The sequence below is a fragment of the Stegodyphus dumicola genome, chromosome 5, assembly GCF_044657685.1.
Source record: "Stegodyphus dumicola isolate Sdum_Otavi_A_Nest chromosome 5, ASM4465768v1".
Classification (NCBI taxonomy): Eukaryota; Metazoa; Arthropoda; class Arachnida; order Araneae; family Eresidae; genus Stegodyphus; species Stegodyphus dumicola.
This window is the reverse complement of record NC_140772.1, coordinates 141,725,525-141,746,938: the sequence shown is the minus strand read 5'-3', so window position 1 is coordinate 141,746,938 and position 21,414 is coordinate 141,725,525. Positions and strand designations below refer to the sequence as shown.

The window sequence follows — 21,414 nt, the reverse complement described above, 5'->3', positions numbered from 1 at the left end:
TCTTAAGAACATTTTGATCCCGAATTCTTTAAAAAAGGTTATGGCAATGGTATTATCATCTCTTAAAGAAAATTCTGCAAATTCCCCTTTTACGTCAAAGTAATTTTTTGATTAATTTTATTCGATATGAAGTGTTTTAATATTTTACACATTTGAAATATTTGTAGAGCATTTTTATGGAGACCTAATTAACATTTAATGAATAAACATTATATTTAATTTTGCCTTGACTCTGTAAATGGTACTTTATTAATTTTATAATAACGTACCTTTTATATGCACATTAGGATTTGTGTCGTCATTCATTTTAAAAGACTTCTGTTAAATAAAATTTTGCTTTTCTCGTTTGGCTTATTAGAGAGGGAAAAAATCGAACTAATTTAGTCCAGAATCTTTGTTTAAGATATAATTTATTATTGCAAGTTTAAATTTCTTATTATGTTAAATCGTATAATTAATTTAATAATTCAAATTATACATTTGATTTCAAGTTTGGAGTCTTTTTGAAATCTTATCGTCACATGAAGCAAAAATTCGTATATCAAAATTCGCAATTATGCTGATGAAAAGAAAAGTAATAAATAATAATCTTCTCGGATATAATTTTTTCATCAAAATTCTACCACAAGTGCTATCTTGGGAGCCTATCATCCAGAGTTTTTGTTCTGCAAATTACTTGCGTTACTGATAGTCGTTTCTTAAGTGAAGTCTTGCATCGTTGCACTTAAATGTTCTTGCCATTACCTTCTAGATATCCTTCTTTCGATTTTGTTTGAACACCTTCTTTTCCATGAAACTTTCTTCTGTTCCTTCCACGGTCTTGAGATTTTAATTTTGTGTTTTATTCGCGATTTTTCATTCTGCAAATCGAGAATTTTTTTCTTGTTTTTCTCTCTACTGTGTCTGCCGTGACCGAATTTGGCCTTGAAATAAGTTGAATAAAGACGCAATGTGGCTTCTATGAGATACGTCGTGATTAACTAAGAAGAAACATCATCTGAATAATTTCGATTAGATTGAGTAATTTCAAATGCAATTTTACTTAATGTGTGATGCAAATATCAAATCTTCCTAATTCTGTTCCCTCTTTTGATCGGTTATGTATTAAGATAATTCTCCAGGCCTGTTCGTATTTTAACAAGAACCAGTGGCGTAGCGAGCGTAACTGGCGAGCGGGGCAAACACCTTTTTAACGTCCCCCCCCCACAAAAAAGAAACACTTACAGTAATATAATATATAGAATATACTCGTAATAAGAAAATAATGCAAATAATAATAATAAAATGCTGAATGTGCCTTAAAATACTGTAAAATATATTAAGAATAGTTACGACCCAATTACACTTTTACGAAATGCAATACAGTTTTTCAGGATAACAAACTCAGGCTTTAAATTTGAGGCAGAAAAATCTGGTAAAAGAACCAAGATTAGCATTGGATTCGGAAATGTATCTGTGTCGGCTGAAAAATCATATATACGTAGATCTAGAATTCGTTAAAAAGGTATTATTTATTTTACATATTTATATAATAGTTTTAAAAAACGTACAATTTTTAAACAATAAAAATTTTAATATATATTCATAGATAAGTAGATATATTTATTAATATTATAATGCATTAATACAGTTAATTACTATATGTACATTTTTCTTGCCTTGGATGAAGCAAATTTATCAATTACTTCATCAGAGTCATCATTTCAAATTTTTCTCTTTCCACATTTATTTCCACATGTTTCTCTTTTCACATGCTAGATCACTTAGGCGACCTTGTCCCATCGTTGATTGTAAATATGTCAAAATTAATTTTAATATTCTGAACGTGCGTTCATAGCTAGCATTTGATAATGAAATAGTAAGGAATATTTGAAGTGCAACTCCTAGGTTTGGAAAAACATTTCCTCAGTACGATAATATAAAGGTAAGATCTGTAATGGAGTTTTAGGTTTAGTTTCTTTTCTACTGCGGAGTAACATCTTGCAGTCACGCACACTGCTCAAAACAATTAGGGTATATTGTGAGGATATTATAGTTTAGCGGCCGAATTAATAATAGTTCAATGTCGAAGGACTTACATTATAATAAAAGATTACATTGCATTGCTTGTTGTCGTTTTAAATAACAAGCGTGAGCTGTACATGCATTTTGTTTTAAAAAACAAAAGTATTTCACGATCTTAGAAAAATAAAGTGTTCAGAAAGAAAGAACGTTTTGCATATTGAGATATTTGATTTAATGCAAGGCCCATATTCAAATTTTGCTTACATTTGCTGTCCCAGAAGAAAAGAAAGAAAAATTCGAGATAAATTAATATATATTAAATTTAATTTGAGCAATGCATTGCATAAAGTGACTGTAAATATATTTCTACAATTTAAAATATAAAAAAAATTAATTGAAAATTTTTAGATAAAAATGTAGCATTTCGTGTCACATCTGTTTTGCATAATCCATATGCTCCTTGTGGTGTTCTTAGAATTAAAGTAAAACGTATCGCCCATAAACCGATCTGAATCGCTCATGCGTGTTTTATGCTCATGATCGCCATATCCGAATCAAACAGTCCTATATAAGGTATATCCTATATACGATATCTTGATTCTCAAATATAAGTCATGATGCTATTTCCCATGTAATATTTTAGAATTAATCTGCACTTTAATCGCAGTTTTACGGACGTCTGTAGAATTTATGGCTAAAATTTTATCATGGCAGAAATTAAGCGTCCTCTCTTCTTTACTTTATTGATATTTCCAAAAATTTGTATTTTAAAACGTGCCAAATCTTGATTCAGATTTCTTGAACATATTTAGGGAGGGGGGGTCTCGCATAGATAACGCATATCTATTTTATTTTGTAAATAAATCGCTCCGAATTGCATGTGAAGTCCCACCAGTGTCCAAGTGGCTTTCATCGCCGATTGCTGGTAGTTAATTCGGGTTCGAACCTAGGCATGCCAAATCTTGATTCAGATTTTTTGAACGTATTTAGGGAGGGGGGGGGGTCTCGCATAGATAACGCATATCTATTTTATTTTGTAAATAAATCGCTCCGAATTGCATGTGAAGTCCCACCAGTGTCCAAGTGGCTTTCATCGCCGATTGCTGGTAGTTAATTCGGGTTCGAACCTAGGCATGCCAAATCTTGATTCAGATTTTTTGAACGTATTTAGGGAGGGGGGGGTCTCGCATAGATAACGCATATCTATTTTATTTTGTAAATAAATCGCTCCGAATTGCATGTGAAGTCCCACCAGTGTCCAAGTGGCTTTCATCGCCGATTGCTGGTAGTTAATTCGGGTTCGAACCTAGGCATGCCAAATCTTGATTCAGATTTTTTGAACGTATTTAGGGAGGGGGGGTCTCGCATAGATAACGCATATCTATTTTATTTTGTAAATAAATCGCTCCGAATTGCATGTGAAGTCCCACCAGTGTCCAAGTGGCTTTCATCGCCGATTGCTGGTAGTTAATTCGGGTTCGAACCTAGGCATGCCAAATCTTGATTCAGATTTTTTGAACGTATTTAGGGAGGGGGGGTCTCGCATAGATAACGCATATCTATTTTATTTTGTAAATAAATCGCTCCGAATTGCATGTGAAGTCCCACCAGTGTCCAAGTGGCTTTCATCGCCGATTGCTGGTAGTTAATTCGGGTTCGAACCTAGGCATGCGAAATCTTGATTCAGATTTTTTGAACGTATTTAGGGAGGGGGGGGTCTCGCATAGATAACGCATATCTATTTTATTTTGTAAATAAATCGCTCCGAATTGCATGTGAAGTCCCACCAGTGTCCAAGTGGCTTTCATCGCCGATTGCTGGTAGTTAATTCGGGTTCGAACCTAGGCATGCCAAATCTTGATTCAGATTTTTTGAACGTATTTAGGGAGGGGGGGGGTCTCGCATAGATAACGCATATCTATTTTATTTTGTAAATAAATCGCTCCGAATTGCATGTGAAGTCCCACCAGTGTCCAAGTGGCTTTCATCGCCGATTGCTGGTAGTTAATTCGGGTTCGAACCTAGGCATGCCAAATCTTGATTCAGATTTTTTGAACGTATTTAGGGAGGGGGGGGGTCTCGCATAGATAACGCATATCTATTTTATTTTGTAAATAAATCGCTCCGAATTGCATGTGAAGTCCCACCAGTGTCCAAGTGGCTTTCATCGCCGATTGCTGGTAGTTAATTCGGGTTCGAACCTAGGCATGCCAAATCTTGATTCAGATTTTTTGAACGTATTTAGGGAGGGGGGGGTCTCGCATAGATAACGCATATCTATTTTATTTTGTAAATAAATCGCTCCGAATTGCATGTGAAGTCCCACCAGTGTCCAAGTGGCTTTCATCGCCGATTGCTGGTAGTTAATTCGGGTTCGAACCTAGGCATGCCAAATCTTGATTCAGATTTTTTGAACGTATTTAGGGAGGGGGGGGGGTCTCGCATAGATAACGCATATCTATTTTATTTTGTAAATAAATCGCTCCGAATTGCATGTGAAGTCCCACCAGTGTCCAAGTGGCTTTCATCGCCGATTGCTGGTAGTTAATTCGGGTTCGAACCTAGGCATGCCAAATCTTGATTCAGATTTTTTGAACGTATTTAGGGAGGGGGGGTCTCGCATAGATAACGCATATCTATTTTATTTTGTAAATAAATCGCTCCGAATTGCATGTGAAGTCCCACCAGTGTCCAAGTGGCTTTCATCGCCGATTGCTGGTAGTTAATTCGGGTTCGAACCTAGGCATGCCAAATCTTGATTCAGATTTTTTGAACGTATTTAGGGAGGGGGGGGTCTCGCATAGATAACGCATATCTATTTTATTTTGTAAATAAATCGCTCCGATTTGCATGTGAAGTCCCACCAGTGTCCAAGTGGCTTTCATCGCCGATTGTTGGTAGTTAATTCGGGTTCGAACCCAGGCGAACGATCTGGTCGCATTGGGTGGTTTACGCGGGTTCCATGTGTATATGAAAACGAGTTAAAAGTATTCCACGAAGCCATCCTTTCCCTTAGGCAGATAGTTGTCCATGCTTTTCCGTATTCATTGAAGTAACTAACCGAACGTGTTTGCATATTTATTCTCATGATTTTTGATTGGTCAAATGGTAATATTTACAGTAATGTTCGTGTTATATTGAAATTGATTTGATACATATTAATTTTAAGCCAAATTTAAGTTAAAAATAAACTTACGTAGTTCATTTAAGGAAGAATTTGATGCAGTTCTATTCAGTTATGAAAAGGTACACAACTTTTTTTCAAATTTTGTAGTTATATTTCTAGTTGACATAAGTAACTGCAGATATCGTTTCTGCTAAATTGAGTGAAAACAGGTTGCATTTAAAATACATTTTACTGTGGTTATTTTAATGGATTGCCCTGTATTGGAAAAAGTATTTTAAATTCTAGTTTTTCAAGTTAATTTCACTTTGTAGGTTCTTTATTAACTCCACTTTTATTATGAGTTAGGAAATTAAACGAACCCTGTATTGTGAAAATAAATTGGACACTATTTAAAGCAAAGAAAGTTGAAAATGTTTTTCTTAAGCGTAAGTGCTTTGATTATACAAGTGTTAGCTTATCAGGAAAATCTGCTAATTTTGAACACTCAGTATTTCTACAACAAATACATACGAATTTGCTCGTTTTTGCGGGGGAAGGGGAATCTAAAACACCCGTAAGTTAATAAAATTATGTGAACTATACCAATATTTGACGATTTTCTAGAGTTTCAAGATATCATCTGAATCTCTAGATGATCGTTTTTCGAAATGAAAATATAAAATAATAAACATTGTACATTGGGTGCATATTCGTGTATAAGTGTCATTCATTTTCATTTATTTATTAGTTAAGCTTAGCGACATATTTGTTTCCCGTCATATCTCATACTTTTAAAATAATTCTCGTAAAAAGATGCGTGGGCTTTTTGTAATACGAATGTAATTTAAATAAACTTAAAAGCAATAAATTTAAAGTTTGAGCAGTAGTTCAGCGAAATTTTGAAAATCAACTTTTTTAGGAAGTTGTTTCATGGTGAAGATTTTTGCTGTGCGAATGATACAAGTTTTATACGATAATTAATTCCCCAATTCTGGATTTAATATTATAATAAATGTGAGGTACAATGAAGAAATGATCAAAGTAGTAATATATTTTAGAACGGTTATATATACCGAATTAAATAAAATATCAATGAGAATTGTAAGAAATTGGTCTTTGCGTGATTGCAGTTTGCGTATCAAATGCGAATCGATTGCAACAACAATTTGCTCTTATGTAAACACATTCAAGTAGAAAATAAGTAATAATTGCGTGAACAATAAGTAAACAATCTCATGACTCATTTCAATCTGTAAATTAGGTGAAAATTGAGGAAGCGATTTATATAAAGCTGTGAAATTGTTTGCATCTTTTAGAATATTATAAAATTGATTAACATAAGCAATGGGGGAAAAAAAGAGTGGTATACGATTTTGATTGTTTAGAAATATATTACCTTAAAAGAAAGTCAAAACATTCGCCTTTGACGATCAAAAACTTCACGTTTAATAATTTTTATGGAATTTCTGTAGGCATTTAGCAGTTTATTAGGTGCTTTTCTATGTACCTGCCACGCATATTGGCGGTTTTAAATTAAACAGACGGACACACGCAAATGGTTTGGTACCCAGGGTGGGCTATCATTTGGTCTCAGCATGTGTTTGGCGTCTCTTTCACAGGCGCCAGAAAGCATAGCAGGTGCTTAACCGAAAAGTACGTTTATTTTGGTACTTACGTGTTGACGTAACCACCTTAATAGAATTCGCCAAATTTTTCAGTAAGTGCCAAACTCTGGTAACCCATACTTATAACGATTGTTCCATCAACCGATATCTTATTTTCGTATGCGTATTATGTTGTGTTCTAAATTTGAACGATTTTTATAGCAAATCATGATTGGGGGGGGGAGATATTAAACTGAGTTTCAAAATATGCGCATGTGGAATTTGCCGGTTTTGGAAGAAATAGCGGTGAAATTTCCGCAGGAATACCGTGTTTTTGCTGCAAAATCGCTAACGAGAACAATTGTTTTTCAGGTAATTAAGCTAGCCGCTTAATTTCCACCAGAACAAAAGAAATAATAATATAATTAAAAAAAGTTGTAAGTAGTTTTATTGTATAATCTTTTGGAATAAATACCGAATTAAAATATCTATGTAATTATATTTATGTGAGTAATAATTAAGTTGCAATTGAATTAAATGATGACTTATTCCATCATTCATTCTTTTAAATTTGTAAAAAATCACGAATTTACGCCAAGGTGGTTGCGTTAATACGCGTAAATAAATTTATTTTAAATGATATCCTTTTCTTAAATTTTTATTTATTCATTTTTTTTTTTAAAGTACAGTATCAGTTGTATTTTCTGAAACTGATCTTGTGCTTAGGATTAGCGGACCTTTCTTGTTAGATTTTGGTTTACATTACCAGTAATTTTCGTAATTGTTCTTTTTTGATAGCTACTGAGCTAAATAGTAGGATTTTTCATAGCAAATTATTTTGAAATTTCTGAATAAGTTAGTTTGCATTCCGTGTTAAAATAGTTATATGCTATCCAGGAGTTATTATTTTACTCAAGCACTATTTATTTTCAGGGAGAATTAGAAGTTGATAGTGAAATTATATTTCAACTTGCTGCATTAGTCATTCAAGCCACTTATGGTGATTATACAGAGTGAGTATTTGATCATTTGCTATTGTATATTGTATCCTGTTTTAAATATCTCTGGCTTTAAAATATAATAGAGTACTTTAAGAAAGTTATTAAGAAATTGTTCCAGATATGCTGCATGGGGCTGTCAATAGTTCATTCTAAGAATAACAGAAAAAAAAAAAAAAAAAAAAAGATATAAAATTTATGATTCTTGTAATAAGGTTTTCTAGAAAATGCCCTGACTTAAGTATACATTGCATAGCACTTAAAAAAAAATTAAAAATCTCAATTTATTAAAAAAAAAGTTCTATAATTTATTACTGAAGGCCATGGAATAAGTTCTGTATCTAATTTTCACTGTTTATCATGGAACATTTCATTATGCTAAATATTTAAGACAAAGTATTACATAAATGTGATTGTACTAGATAATCAGTGACTGGAAAAATGCCCACAGGAAAAAAAAACCCATAGTAAAAATGCTCACAGGAAAAAAGCCCACACAGAAATATGCCCACATAGAAAAAAGCTCACATGGAAAAATGCTCACTTAGAAATATGCTCACATGGAAAAAAGCTCACATAGATATATGCTCACATGGAAATAAGCCCACTGAAAAATAAAAGATGTAGACATATTCTTAGATTAATCAATAAATAATTAATTGATTTGAACATCGTACACCTACTTCAATTGTTCAAAGAAAAATTATTTAAATTATATGATATATATATATACACCAAAACATCTATGGTATATATGTAATGTTTTCAGTTATTCCAACACATTGTGGGCGAATGGTGAGGCTATTCCATTACACGTTCTGGCAGATGGTTGACGAAGCTGGGATGATTGAAGGACGGAGAAAAATGACGACTCAGGACTCAACAGCAAGCATATCTTTATTTTAATTTAGAGCAGATGACTTTTTCCAGATGAAGTTAATCAAATAACTTATTCAGTAATTGAACTATTAGATATGACTGACTTTAAACTTTAATACGTCATAACGTTCTAACAAAGAAAGAGGAGCATAGCGGAAGCGTTAGCAGGACGAAGGCGAGAAGGCATCTGTGTAGGAGAACTTATGATGCAGCATTTACATGAAAGGTTATGTAACAAAGTAGCTTCTAGAAAAATGTAGAAAATCTTATGACGCAGCATTTATATGAGGAGGTTATGTAATAGGTGCGAATGTTCTAGAAGGTACTGGGTTAGGGGATGATCCTGAATTGCAGAAAATTAATTAAAGGTTGCTGGTTCGCAAAGAGCAAAGCCATTGTATTTTTTTTATATTTTACATCTCCCCCCCCCCATCAAAAAGAGAGGCTGGGGTGAGAAAAGCATTAGTACAGGAGTAAAGCAAAAGTATGAGAAAAGACATGAAAACATCCAGAACATAGTGTACAAACTTTAACTATGGCCTATCATAGTTCATGACTTTCTCATAAAAATTTTGACTTTATAGCATATGAAATTTTGAACATTAAAACTATGAGTTATAAATAAATATACAAATGTTTCAGCCACCAGAGCTCTCTGCCTGTCTGTGAGATATTATTTCGCAATGCGCAGATTGTATGCGTAGTTCGCATTTTGTTCTTGCATTCTTAAAAACCGCTAATTGTAACTCTGTCGTTTTACTTTGTGCTGTGTTGTGTTCGAAAGTTCAAACCGTGAATAAAGGTTAAATTTACAGTCCACTCGCAGTGATGTATTCTTAGGTTTATTAATTTAAAGTTAAGATACCGCTTCGCTACATTATTTGGTCGTCATACGCCGGAGCTTCGAGAAAAACCCGCGCTTGTGAATAAGAATTCTACGTGTCCGTAATGGAGTTGATAATGCAATTTCGGTTTAGAATTCTCAAGACTTACGGAATGCATACAATGTTCGAGGTGAGTGAAATAGCTAACGCATTTTAATTGCATTTGAGATTTCCTTATTGCTACTATTGTTGTGTTTAAAGTATTAGTAAAATCGAGAATTTAGAATATTTTCAAAATGTCAGATATAGAAAAAAAACGAAAGAAAATTTTGAAAACACAGTTAACTAAATTCATTGAGAGAATAGATTATGATAACTTAGATAATGCTGAAGCTGAATTAATCTTAGAAAAATGTAAAATTTTTAAGGAAGATTTTAAATCTCTATTTAGAGAAATTTATACAAATTGTGATGATGAAAAAATAGACACTTTCGTTGACGAAGAACAGTCGATTTTAGAGAAAATTGAGGAGGTTCACTTAAAAATTATTCGTAAGTTAAAGATTTACAAGGTAGTAAATGCAAATGGCGACAAACCTGTCATACCTGAATCAATCTCTGAAAGTTTAAAGTTACCGAAATTATCTTTACCCACATTTAGCGGAAATTTAACTGAATGGATAACATTTAAAGATTTATTTAACGCTAGTGTTCGCAACAATTCAAATCTTTCTGGAGCTCAAAAATTACAATATTTAAAGAGTTCTTTGAAAAATGATGCTTATCGCATTATTCAGTCAATTCCCATAGCTGATCAAAATTTCAGTACTGCTTGGAATTTACTAGAACAGAGATTTTCTAATAAGAGAGAACAGATATTTGCTTTTATTAAAAGAATTCTTAACGTTTCACAAATACAAAAGGAATCTGCATCCTCGATATTAAGTTTAGTAGATAACGTAAACGAAATAACTCGCTCATTGGAAATATTAGATCAAAGGATAGATAATTTTAGTGATACTTTGTTGTTGTATATTATGTTGCAAAAACTTGACGTTTCGACAAAGTTGTGGTGGGAGCGTCAATTAAAAAAAGATGAAATACCAAAGTTGAATGACTTGATAGAATTTTTGAAGAATTACGCTAGAACATTACAGAACAGTAAACCTTTAATTAGTAAAACGCATAAATCAGATAAACCAGTGTATAATAGGGTTACTTCTCTGATTACTAATTCTACCTGCTTATTTTGTAAAGAAGATCATTTTTTATACAGGTGTTCTAATTTTTTAAATTTATCAGTGCGAAAACGAATAGAGTTTGTTAAGACTAATAAACTTTGTTTTAATTGCTTGTCTAATGTCCATAAAGTTAAAATGTGTAAGAGTGCAAACACCTGCAAGCATTGTTTTAAGCATCATCATAGCATTTTGCATTTAGAAAATAATTTCAAACCAAAAAATGCATCTAGATTCCCTTCACCGGAAGCACAAGTGTTTGTTCCGAAATCGCAAATTAAACCAGAAAACAACTTGAGTGAGGGTTCTCCAACTGCTTGTGCAAACAACTATGAAAATCAACATTTTGGTGCTCATGCTAATGGTAAACGTAGTCATGTACTTTTGTGTACTGCTTTAATTAAGGTTCAAAACTCAAAAAATGAATTCATAAATTGTAGATGTTTACTAGATTCAGGTAGTGAAAAATCATTCATTCGTCGGAAAACAGCTATCAATTTAGGATTGAGCATAAAGGATTCGAAGATATTAGTGTCATGCTTAGGTACTTTCAATACAACTACTACTGGAGAAGTTGACTTGTTGTTTACACCTCATTTTAATACTAATTACAGAATTTCAACATCCGCTTACATAATAGACAAAATTACAGGAAACATTCCAAGTGTAACATTACCTTTGAATTTATATGAAAATTTCCAGGATTTAACTTTAGCAGATCCTACATTTCATGAATCGGGAGAAATTGATATTTTACTTGGAGTTAATGTATTCCTTACTTTAATAAATGGCGAGGTAATTAAAAGGGGCAAAAATCTTCCATTTGCATGTTGTTCTAAGTTAGGATGGATAATTGCTGGAACTACACATTTTGAATTCCCAAACCGTAAGCAGGTTTCAGTCAATACGCTAAACGTAAACACGGAGGAATTAGTTAAATCATTTTGGGATTTGGAACAAATTCCCACATCGAAACCTTTAACTAAAGAGGAAAGATTGTGTGAAAATCATTTCGTGGAAAATCACGTGCGTAGTGAAAAGGGTCGTTACTCAGTAAAACTGCCATTCAAGCCTAAAAGAAATGAGTTGGGTAATTCCAGACCATCAGCCTTTCGCAAGTTTCTTAGTCTGGAACAAAAATTAATAAAAACTCCTGAAGTATATCAACAGTATAAAGACTTCATGTCCGAATATTTATCACTTGGACACATGGAAGAATTATCCGATGATAATCCAGATAAAGTAAATTTTCGTTATTATATACCTCATCATCACGTGCTAAAAGAATCCAGTCTTACCACAAAATTACGCGTCGTTTTCAATGCTAGTGCCAAAACTACATCAGGGATATCGCTTAATGACACGCTAATGAATGGTCCCAAGGTACAAGACGACTTATTTACTATTCTTTTGAGGTTTAGATGCTATCCCATAGCCATTACTAGTGACTTATTGAAAATGTATCGACAAGTTCAAATTCATGATGAAGATCGCGATTACCAAAAAATATTTTGGAGAGATGATCCATCGAAGCCGATTAAAACTTACAGGTTGTGCACAGTTACGTACGGCACTACTTCCGCTTCATACCTGGCTACTCGCTTACTCAAATAACTAACAATTGACGAAGGAACTAAATTCCCAAAGGCAGCTGAAATAATATTACACAATTGTTATATTGATGATGTCCTATTTGGTTCAGACACAGTAGAAAACGCAGTAGAGTTAATTTCACAACTGAGTGAACTTTTACAAAAAGGTGGCTTTCAATTGCATAAATGGTGTACTAATGATCGCTCGATTTTGGAAACTGCTTTGAGTGCTCGGAACTCAAATTCTTCATGTGCAGTAGTTGATACTAAATCAATAAAATTATTGGGTTTGGAGTGGTATCCAACGCAAGACGAGTTTACTTGCCACTTTGGAAATCTCGAAAACAGAGAGTGTTCTACTAAAAGAATAATTTTATCTTCTATTTCGAAAATCTTTGATCCACTTGGTTGGTTAGCACCTTTTATAGTTGCAGCAAAAATCTTGCTTCAAGACATATGGAAATTACAAATCTCGTGGGATGATCCCTTGCCAGATGAAATCAATCAAAGATGGAAAATCTATTGTGAAGATATCGCAAATCTTGAATGCATTCATATTCCTAGGAGAGTATTATTGCCCAAATCTACAAATGTAGAACTTCATTGTTTCTGTCACGCATCAGAGAAAGCTTACGCCGCAGTGATTTATTTAAAGTCTTCAAATCATTCTTCAATTTCGGTGCAGCTACTAACATCAAAAACTCGCGTAGCTCCCCTGAAAGTAATCTCTATTCCTCGTTTAGAACTCTGCTCTGCAGTTCTATTAGTGCATTTGGTTCAAGCTGTGCAGAATTCATTGCAAATTCATGTTGACAGTATTTACGCATGGAGTGATTCAATGATAGTTTTGTCCTGGATACAATCAGAACCAACACGCTGGCAAACATTTGTAGCCAACCGCGTTTCAGAAATTCAATCAGTCTTACCTTCATCGCATTGGAATCACATAAAAGGAAAGGAGAATCCAGCTGATTGCGCATCAAGAGGTCTTTTGCCTTCAGAGCTTTCTACTCATGACTTGTGGTGGACAGGTCCTCAGTGGCTTAATTCAAATAATATTCCGTTCTCTATCAACTTACCATTTTCAGAAGAGTCTTTAAGGGAACAACGGAAAAATATTTCTTGTTCAATTGGAACAGTCGCTTCGCAAATTCCAGTCCTTAATGAAGTTTCATCATTTTTGAAACTTAAAAGAATCATCGCATGGTGTTTTCGGTTTGCGAATAATTCAGCTAAATCTACCGCAACAAGACTTAAGGGTTACCTTAAAACCGAAGAATTGCAATACGCTAGAAATGCAATTGTTAGAGTAGTTCAAATGGATGAGTTTTTTAATGAATATAATCTTCTGAAAAAGAATCAACCGTTAAACTCAAATAGTAAGATCCTTTCTTTGAACCCCTTTATCGATAAGAATGGACTTATACGCGTTGGAGGAAGATTAAGACAATCTAACATCGCGCAGGACAGAAAATATCCTATTTTGTTGCCCAAGAAATATCACATAACACAGATTATAGTGAATCATTTTCATATATTCCATCTTCATGCAGGCCTCCTGCTATTGCTATCAGTAATTAGAAGAGAATATTGGATAATCCACGCTAGGTCAGTTGTAAGACAACAGATTTGGAAATGCGTGAAATGTCATCGTGTACGAGCTAAAACATCTACCCAGATAATGTCTGATTTACCATCGTTTAGAGTCGTTCCGTCAAAGGTTTTCTCCAAAGTTGGAATTGACTACGCCGGGCCATTTCAAGTGAAGCCCAGGCAAGGTCGAGGAGTAAAACCAATGAAATGCTACATTTGTGTATTCGTGTGTTTTACTACAAGAGCTATACATATTGAATTAGTAGGTAATCTTACATCAGAATCATTTATTGCCGCTTTAAAGCGCTTTGTGTCTCGAAGAGGAAAACCAGGAACTTTTTCCTAGCTCAGATAATATTGTGCGTATCGTGAAGATCAAAACCGCTAACGGAGTTTTCAAAAGGCCAATTCACAAACTTAGTGTTTTGCCTATCAACGATTAAGTTTTTTTCCTAAAGCATTATAACTTTGTACTTTGCTTTAGCTATATAAGTTCCTGAATTGTATCAAGGCTTCTGTGCATCTGTTTTGAGAACAATTTAGTTTCATTGCATAATTACATATTATGTTTTCTAGTGAATATTTTGATGATACATTTTTGCATAATTTAATATTGTTATGATAATTTCATTTTGTAAAAGCTATTTAGTTTGAAACGATGTTTCAACGCCGGGCGGAATGTTTCAGCCACCAGAGCTCTCTGCCTGTCTGTGAGATATTATTTCGCAATGCGCAGATTGTATGCGTAGTTCGCATTTTGTTCTTGCATTCTTAAAAACCGCTAATTGTAACTCTGTCGTTTTACTTTGTGCTGTGTTGTGTTCGAAAGTTCAAACCGTGAATAAAGGTTAAATTTACAGTCCACTCGCAGTGATGTATTCTTAGGTTTATTAATTTAAAGTTAAGATACCGCTTCGCTACAACAATATATCACTAATTTTAAAACTATAACATAATAAATATGGAATACTGATAAATAAATAAGTTATAATTACAAAAGTCCTCAATTTTGTTAAAAATGTCCATTTTGATTTTGAAAGTCCTTTTCATAAAAAGAGTTCGAATAGAATGAAAATATCTGGTAAAATCTCTAAATGCCAGATAGTCCACAAATATGATGCATGTTGATAGTTCACAAATATGATGCATTTTTTCCCACTGAATATGTTTTCATAATAATAAGCTTTGATTAGAAAATATTTTAGATTTTTCTTCCTTCAGATAAAACTTAGAAAAGAAATAGATTATACAATTTATGACTAATATATTATGTGCATTTTTTCCTCTCATCGTAGACAATTAAAGATTGACATAGTTTACACGTCAATACAAAATATTATAATTATTCAAAAAACAATTCAATAGAAATAATACAATTATACACTAGAACATGAACACTTTGACTGTAAAACTATGGCATGTCCTCGCCAACAGATCAGCAAGATTACTTGCTGATGGTTGGGGGGTGCTAGTTACAAATATTGAAAAACCTGCGTTGCCTAATACAAGGTAACTGGTTTCTGGCATTGTACATTACCTCAAAGTGGTTTTAGAAAAGTAAAAGATCATATAAAATCAAAATTATAAGACAGATAACTTGTATAATCAAGTTAAAGTCTTTTTTATAATTTTGTAAATTAGAAACAAATATTATCCTACAATAAGAAGAAAATTTTTCTTACAAAATAATTCAAATTATGTGAAAAATATGAAAGGTCAAGATCGGGAGAATACTTTGTCATAGTCGGGAAAATAACTTGTCATAGTTAGGGTTTTAAGTCTAAATCAGGTATTAAAAGTCATAATCAGGAAGATTTTTAATAGAGAATTTTGAAAAAATTGAACAAAGGAATTCTACTATTTCTGACAGTTAACTTAAACTCACTTGCTGGATTAAAAGGTCTTAATCTAGTTGAATGAACAATTTCTGATTTCTTTTTAGTTAAAGGATTAGGTTTATCTATTTCATAAGTAACTTCAGAATATTGTTTTAGAATTTTATAAAGTCCTGAGAATGGAGGAGATAATTTACGTGTATTAGGGTATTGAAATGCTTCATACATTACTAAATCATCAATTTAAAAATTACTAGGTTTAAAATGAATATCATATCTTTCTTTATTTACATTATGATAATCATCAGATCTCTTTTGAGCTATTTTTCTAGCTTTTTCTATTGACAGATACAATTCTTGATTTTGAATTAAGGAATCATAAGGTAATTTTCCATACATTAAATATGATGGAGGGAATTTTGTTACAGAATGAGGGGTATTATTATACTCTTCAGTTACTTGGGGTAATAATTTTGTCCATGCTATATTACCTTAATAGTACCTGTAGTTTACATTTTAATCTAGTTATAATAGTTTGATTAACACGTTCAATTTTACCATTAGTTTGGAATCTATTTGCAGTAGTTAGCAATTGTTTTACATTATGATTCCTTAAAAAGTGCTTAAATTTTGAAGATGTAAAAGCAGCGTTCCTATCACTTAAAATCTTTTTAGGGACCTGAATTTGGAAAATTTGTTTTAAGCAATTTATATAAGTATCTGTAGTTACACTTTTGGAAGCACAAGTCTAGATATATCTAGTTGCATGATCAATAATTATGTGAATATACTTTTTAGTAGAATTATAATAATTTAAATCACCTGCAGTATCAATAGATAATATTTCAAAAGGTTCACTAACTGATGATAAATTTTGCATTAAACTAAATTTCTTTTGTTTACTTTTCTTATTAAACTGACATACTTCACAATGTTTACAATAATTTCTAACATCTTGAACAATTCCTGGCCAATAATATTGTGGAGATAACAAATTTAGCATAGATGATACATCAATATGACCAAATTGTATATGGGCCTTTTCAAGTAATTTCATACGTAGAGACATGGGTATCACAATTTTGTACAATCCCTGTTTTTTGATAGTTAAGACATCATTCATTTTCCTATACTTAGTATTACAAACATATCTAAATTTTGATATTCTTTTATTTCTTCTAATGATAATAAATTAACTTGCAATCTTAAATGTTGACACATAGGATTTCTAGAGAGCATGTCAGCTTCAACATTAATAGATCCTTTTTTATATTTTATATCAAAATCATACATAGATAATTTTAAAGACCACCTAAATAGACGACCTGTAGGGTGTTTTATATTTTTAAGCCAAACTAAAGCAGCATGATCAGTATGTACAGTAAAATGGTTACCATGTAAATAATAATAAAATTTATCAATTGCATCAATAATAGATAAATATTCCAGCTCAGTAATGGCATAATTTTGTTCATAAGATCTTAATTTTCTAGAATGAAGAGCAATTTGATGTAAACTACCATCAGGATGTTCTTGTTTTAAAACAGCACCAACAGCTTCTTTGGACGCATCAACAAATACATGACAGGGATATTTAGGATTAAACAAAGTTAAAATAGGTCTAGAAATCAATGCATCTTTTAATTTTTGAAAAGCTTTTTGACATTCATCAGTCCAATTATACAGAGTATCTTTCTTAAGTAAATTTGTTAATGGGGCTCTAATTTTAGCATAATTTTGAATAAATTTATGATAAACATTAATACTTCCTAAAAATCTTTGTTGTTCTTTGATATTTTTAGGGGGTTGCAATTTTTTAATAACCTCTATATTTGCATTACTGGGCTGGTATTTACCTGCTTGAATTTCATATCCTAGAAAATTTATTTTTTCTTTAGCAAAATTACATTTAGATTGTTTTAATTATTTTAAGATGATTTAAATGTTCATCAAAATTTGGAGAGAATACCATAATATCATCAAAATAATTTAAAGCAAATTAAATCTGATATTTGTTTAAAATTTGTCTAAGAGCTCATTGGAAAACAGCTGGGGAATTTTTCCAACCAAAAGGTAATCTAGTAAACTCATACAGTCCAAAATTTGTAGTGAATGCCAATTTTTCAGTATCCTTTTCATTTAATTTTATATAGCCTGATGCCAAATCCAATGTAGAAAAGATTTTTGCATTTGTTAACTGATCTAATGCAGCATCAATTCTAGGAATAGGTTCAGAATCAGTTTTAGTAATTTGGTTAAGCTTCTTGAAACACAATACACAATTTGCTTCTGGACTGCTCATCTCGCTTATAAGCTAAAGTTACAGGAGCAGCATAAGGACTATGAGAAGGTTTAATAATTCCAGCTTTTAACAATTTATCTATTTGTTTTTTTAATTTCACTATTATCTTTAGGAGATGCTCTATATGGTCTATAGGCTATTGGTAATTCAGAAGTTAATATAACTCTGGGAGGTTCAACCCTTATACAACCAACATCATATTTACTTTATGCAAATATATGATTATAATCATTCAACAATTTCTGTAATTTACTATCAGAATTTTTCTATTTTCAAAATAATTACCACAATGTTTAGTACTAAGATCATTTTTACATACAAAATTTTCACTATTATCAAAATATTTACTAGATTGTTCAGCACTGATATCATTTTTACATACATAATTATTTTGGAAAAACTTGTCTATTTTAACATTTTTACTTACCTGTTTTCCAAGCTGATACACTTCATAATTATGAAAATTCAATTGTAATTTAAATAATGAAACACATGGTGATGAAAGTAATAAATAATTCAAATTTGAATCTGCTACGTAAAATATCACATTATTTTCTATTTTACCTACTTTACACTTTACTTTGATTATTTTCTCTATATGAACTTGACTAGATATTGAAAATATTTTATCATGGGATTTCACTGAAATTTCTCTAAATTTATCACCAATTTTGTTAAAAATTTTTAACGGTAAAACGTTAATTTGCGATCCCGTATCAATAATACTGGGAATTTTTTCCTGTCCAATTTGGACATTCACTTTAAAGTAATATAATTTTTTAACTTCTCTTTTAGGGACCGTGTTAGAGTTAATAGCAGGTAATTGTGGATATCGAATTGGCTGATACGCATACTGTAGAGGTCGGTATTGCACTTGTTGATAATTAAAAGGTCTCACACTACGAAAACTTTGATAAGGAGTGGCTTGCACTGGTCTGGGATACTCTATAACTTATGTGTAGATTCTGTTGCTATATAAGATTAGTAAATGGGCCGTTTTAAATTAGGAAAAGGAGAGAAAGAAGGAAGAAAAATAAAACAGAATATAAAGTGAGAAATTATTATAATTTTAATTGTTAATAAAATAAAATAATAGTAAATATAAGTTACACATTTTATAAGCATTTAGAAGAATAAACATATGCAATTATTTTATTTAAATTACATAAAATACCTTATATATAAATCATAAATATACATTTCAAAAATTTAAAAATACAAAAAACTGCGGAATATTACCTAATATATGTAAATATCAAATTTTATCGCCGATTTCATCATAGTTTCTTACACATGATTCGCAATTACCAAATGTAAGTTTTCGTATTTTCTTTTTCTTTCTTTCTTCTTCTTCTGCTTTTTTTCCCTTCAGTACGCCATCTATTTACAATAGCTAATAATAGACGTTGACAGGCTAAATCTTTTTTCAATCCGTCAAATAAAAACCACATACTGGAATGGCTACAATTAAATAATGAACTTAGTACCTTATGAAAGCTTTCATAACAATTTGTGGTTTTAGGAGATTTTTCGAAAGCTGCTTCATAATGATTCCACACTTCGATTAGAGATTTTGGTCTTCTAGAACTTTTTTGGCTCCAAACTTAAATAACTACATTCAAACATCAATTTCTGTAGATACACATCAAAAGTATGCAAAAATAGTGTAAATAAACAAAAAATAACTATTGCAGTTACAGGAATAAAAATGTTGTACATTGGCAGCGGTATAAAGTATTAAAGTACATGCAAAATTTTACTATAGTTTTCAATCTTTTATATACCTCCCCTGAAAGTGTTTATATGAGCATTTGTTCAATAATTTTTTTGAATGATCAAATAATTTTTTTTAAAAAAAATTAGGTATGTGTATGATGTTCAAATCGATTAATTATTGATTGATTAATATAAGGATGTTTCTATGTATTTTATTTATCAGTGGGCTTATTTCCATGTGAGCTTTTGTCTGTGTGAGTATATTTCTAAGTGAGCATTTTTCCATGTGAGCTTTTTTCTCTGTGGGCATATTTCTGTGTGGGCTTTTTTCCTGTGAGCATTTATACCTGTGAGCATTATTCTGTGAGCCATTTTCCTGTAGGCTTTTCTCCTGTGGGTTTTTTTCCCTAGAACCTAGATAATCATGTAGTTGAACTTTTATTTGCCTCTAATAGATCATCCAGTGTTTGTAAAATATATCCTTCCTATCTTCCTTAGCTGTATTGTCACACATTCCAACAATTCGCAACACATTGTCTTTTGTATCTGTCTGTGAAGTTAATCAGAACTTTTCTACCAACCTTGCAGATATTTTTCATATGCTCAATTCTGTGTTTTCGTCAAGTTAGCCTTATTCATGATTAATAACTTTCTCATACATTTATCATGTTGTTACATATGGCTTTATAGGAAATATCAATCCAAACATATAAAACAGCTCAAGTATCATACATGAACAATAATAAATAATAAAAAAGAACGAACATTTATAAAGTAAGGATCAGAATAAGTGAGCATGGGAACAAAAGTAAAAAGTTAAAAATTTAAACAAAGAAAGGAACATAAGAGATGTAGTTTTCAGAAGGAGTTAATGAAATCTCTGGCATTCCAATATAGTTTACTTATATCACCATGTTTGTGAGACTTTTTATCTAGTTCTGGGCATATAAGAAGCTTTCATGATGCCTGAATTGCAAATTTGACATGTACTAGATGGAAGGATGCCAATTTTGTTAAGATGATGTGCCATGCAATCGTGACCTGTTTGCAGTCTGAAGTTTGACACAGCCTCCTTACAGGGTTTTTGACTAAACTTTTACCATGTGTCTTGAATGTTAACCCACAATTTGCCTGTTGTGTTTGCTGCATGGTCATATTTAAGAGTATTGAATAATTTCTCAAAAATATGCTTTGTAAGCGACTCTGGAGGATGTGGTTTGCTGTCTTGTAGTGCAAGTTCTCCTCTCTTGGCTAGCAAGTCTGCCTTTTCGTCACCGCGATACCTACCACTGAAGGGATCCATTGAAAAACAATTGTTTGTAAAGGAAATTCAAGGTTTGTCTTATTTCTGAGTAATAATGGTAATAATAATAATGGTATCTGTGTAATAATTTATAACTACAGCCTGGATGGCTGCTATGGAATCTACTAGAATAACTGCTTTAGAGAAACAATTGATCTTTATCTTGAGGTTTTCCAGAGCCAATAAGATTGCAAAGATCTCTGCATCAAAATTCGTCATGAAGTGTCCCACAGGAGTACATTGGGAAAACAGTTTACTGTATACACCAGCCCCAGTGTTGTCTTGTATTTTAGAGCCATCAGTGTATACTGTAGTCTATTCAGGTTCAGGGTATTCTTCATATAACATACATATTGTGTTTGGTTTTAATATTGCATCAGGAATGTTTTTCTTTTTCAAGTTATATATATTTATATGTAG

At 32.1% G+C, this 21,414-nt stretch overlaps 1 protein-coding gene across 4 annotated transcripts in view; it reads left to right on the top strand.

Annotated features, from left to right (window-relative positions):
* LOC118181300 (uncharacterized) overlaps positions 1-21,414 on the top strand; it is a 243,838-nt gene that overhangs the window by 150,521 nt on the left and 71,903 nt on the right. For all 4 annotated transcript variants that reach the window (XM_035350406.2, XM_085817136.1, XM_085817135.1 and 1 more), the window contains exon 6: positions 7,648-7,727. In XM_035350406.2, coding sequence (XP_035206297.2) covers positions 7,648-7,727 — 80 coding nt within the window. The remainder of the gene's footprint in view (positions 1-7,647; positions 7,728-21,414) is intronic.